Source organism: Limulus polyphemus, unplaced genomic scaffold (assembly GCF_000517525.1).
Source record: "Limulus polyphemus unplaced genomic scaffold, Limulus_polyphemus-2.1.2 Scaffold5314, whole genome shotgun sequence".
Classification (NCBI taxonomy): domain Eukaryota; kingdom Metazoa; phylum Arthropoda; class Merostomata; order Xiphosura; family Limulidae; genus Limulus; species Limulus polyphemus.
The window spans coordinates 32,243-35,653 of record NW_013670924.1 but is presented as its reverse complement, the minus strand read 5'-3'; the positions used below and the strand labels follow the sequence as shown (position 1 = coordinate 35,653).

The 3,411-nt window shown below is 32.0% G+C and overlaps 1 protein-coding gene across 1 annotated transcript in view; it reads left to right on the top strand.

Moving 5' to 3' along the window:
- LOC106472420 (paraplegin-like) overlaps positions 1–3,411 on the top strand; it is a 50,284-nt gene that overhangs the window by 17,534 nt on the left and 29,339 nt on the right. The window contains exons 4-5 of the mRNA XM_013933068.2: positions 492–655; positions 1,178–1,258. Coding sequence (XP_013788522.2) covers positions 492–655; positions 1,178–1,258 — 245 coding nt within the window. The remainder of the gene's footprint in view (positions 1–491; positions 656–1,177; positions 1,259–3,411) is intronic.

Genomic DNA, 3,411 nt, shown 5'->3' with positions numbered 1-3,411 from the left:
CATTGTGTGCCATCACTATATGGGATTAGAGTATACTAAACTTTACACATTATATAGACTACACTAACGTGACGTTTAGGCAGTTCGCTTAGCTATTTTATATGATGTACGTTTTTTGGGGGGGTGGTTAATGAAAATGTTCTGAGATGTGACATTAATTTCTTGATGACCTAATACTACCTGTGAATACATGTATTGACAACTCTTCTAAAAAACTAATATTGTAATCTTTGTGAAAAGTTAGAAAGAGAAATATATTATTTTTTCTGAAATAACTGTAAACCCAATGGTTGGTTGTCAGTGTTATTTCAGCTTATAAACATTTTCAAAAAGAGGATTATAAGTCTGGGATGAAAGATATAGTAAGCTGTAACTAGTTACTCTTAATTATTTTTGTTGCACGATCATAACTTTCCAAAACTAAAAGCACCATGTTTTTCTCTTCAGCATTTTCATATGATACTTTATTGAATCTTGTCTGTATTTTGTAGATGAATCCAAGGTATCCCTCTTAGCCAAGGTAGCCATTTGGATGATGATGGCTTATATTGTCATCACTTTAATGTCCTTGCTGTTTCCAAGTAGCAACCAGCCAGATGTGCTGCGTTATGTTTCGTGGAATGAATTTGTTCATCACATGTTAGCGAAAGGAGAGGTTGTATATATATCTTTGTACATCTGTGTGTGAATATAAATATGTACACTTAAAAATAGCTGAGATAGCACTGTGTAATTCTGTTATGATCTCATTGTACCTGTAAAATGAATTATAATTAAGAAGAGTGTATTAAATTACCAGCATTAAATGTTTAGTTTTGATCTATGTTGGCAGCTTGCTTTAACCAGAATTAGTATTAATAATATTTAATGTTTTCTGAGAAAACAAGAGGTATAAATAGTAGCTAAAGTTTGTAGAGGTCCAGATATTTAAATGGTTTTTATGTTATTTAGTTTTTTATAAGTATATGGAATGCATGGTCTTGTAAAAGCTGCTGTTATAGAATCAAAAGTACTTATGAAGATTTGTTTTTAAAGTTTTTGTATATCATTTTATTCAACAGAGCGTGACTGATAAGTGCTCAAAAATAAGAAATGTATTTCTTTTTCTGTTGTTAAAAAAAACAACCTTTAGAGGAATTAGTACTTTGTAATACCAATTATAAAATTTCTCCTGTAGGTGGAGGAAGTGGTTGTTAGACCCGAACTTGATTTAGTCACAATCTATCTTCACGATAATGCTATAATAAAAGGAAAGAGGGTAGGTTTCTTTTGAGCATTTTGATTTATGTAGACAAGAGATATGGTTTAGAGAGGAGATCTTTAATAATGAAATTTAGTGCATTACCTGTAAACTATAGCATATTTGTATGATTAACATCTTGTCTACAATGTCTTTCCATTTACTCAAGAATTATTTTTTGTATTAATTATATATTTTTGCTTGTAACCATATAAGCTACTAAAAACATTTTTTAATACTAATTTCTGTGGTTGCATTTGTAAAACCATCATTCAGAGTTCCACATGTAGAGACACGTTAAGGTACACTTAAAAAGTACTGGATGCAGAACAAATTATGCATGCTGTCATGTGTCTGCTCATGGATAAGAAAGAACAAATTATGCATGCTGTCATGTGTCTGCTCGTGGATGAGATGGAACAAATTATGCATGCTGTCATGTGTCTGCTCATGGATGAGATAGAAGCATATTGATGTTTGAATGTTTTTTCGTGTAAACTTGCTTATTACCAATGCACCCATGTACAAAGGTGGAACATCAACAGGATACGGGCATAGTCAGTATTAAGTAGCTTTCTGTACATTCTGGTGATAATCTTTGTGAACAGTTGATAAATCCCTGCTGCTGAATCTGACATATGATTATTATGTATGTTACATTTGCAATACAACGTTGAAGAAAAATAATAATATAGCTCTTCAGTAAGTGATATTTATATGTTAAAAAATAATGAACTAAATAGATAATGGACAGTATTTTTTTGTTAAATAAAATGAACAGAAGTTTTCTGCACATTTTATAAGGGTTTATTTAGTGCAAGCTTTTGACTTCAGTCATTTTATTTTATTTTAAATCTCACATTACTATGAGTCTGACCCCCAGTGGCACAGCGGTATGTCTGCAGACTTAAAAAGCTAGAATCCAGGTTTCGATACCCGTGGTGGGCAGAGCACAGAATGCCCAATGTGTAGCTTTGTGCTTAATTACAAACATACAAACAAACAATACTATGAGTCTAAAAAGTATTTATCTATAATTACTGAAATATAACCTTATTGATGCAACACATTCTGTAAATCTTGCTTTTTTTGCCTATGCATATTTCAGCCATTTAATAGAAAACGAACTTTGTTTCACACAATTCACGATTCATTAACTGTACACAATCTCATTTCAAGACTTAATAATTTTATTACACTTACAAATCACTTTTTTTGTGTGTAAAGTATACTAACTGATGAGTAAACTGGAATGAACAGAAACTGCCTGTTGTAAAAACACAAATGTAGACGACATAGTTTCAAAAGTCTTCTGTCTTCGGGTCCATTCCAGTTTGCTCATCATCAATACTCTGCCTAAACAATCTATAAAAGAACTATATTAACTCTTTCCATATAGGCATCATTTTCTAACTAGTTTTATAGCTGGTTGTATGTCATTTGTAAACGTGTTTGTATTTTTTAACAAAACAGGTGAATCTTATTGTGTGTCAGGTTTCTAGAAAGTATTATAAAGCATACATAGATACATTTTTCTAGATACAATTGTGGGAAATAAACAGTGCAATGGTAAACTGATTCTGGATAAAACTGTATCACATTTGTATAATTTCTGAAAAAAAATATAAGTGTGTGAAACTTTTTTTTTTGCTATATAATCTTATGCGGGTCACAGTTTATAACTTATGTGTTATTAAGGTACAATAATGATACTCGGAAAGAGAAAAAAGTTTAAAGTTTGGTTGAAGTTTTATATAATTTGGTATTTATATATAGAGAACTAAGCCACACTTTTTTGGTAACTTATAAAATATCAGCTTATTCAAGCCAATTTCCAGGATTGTGTAACCCAATCAGATTGAACTGATAAATTTGTAAAGTTTTTAAGCTGTATACTTAAATTATACTTTCTTCCCTCTCTTGGTGCAGATGTCTTCTGTACCTTCTTCCTACTCTTGGTGCAGATGTCTTCTATACCTTCTTCCCACTCTTGGTGCAGATGTCTTCTGTACCTTCTTCCCTCTCTTGGTGCAGATGTCTTCTATACCTTCTTCCCACTCTTGGTGCAGATGTCTTCTGTACTTTCTTCCCTCTCTTGGTGCAGATGTCTTCTATACCTTCTTCCCACTCTTGGTGCAGATGTCTTCTGTACCTTTTTCCCTCTCTTGATG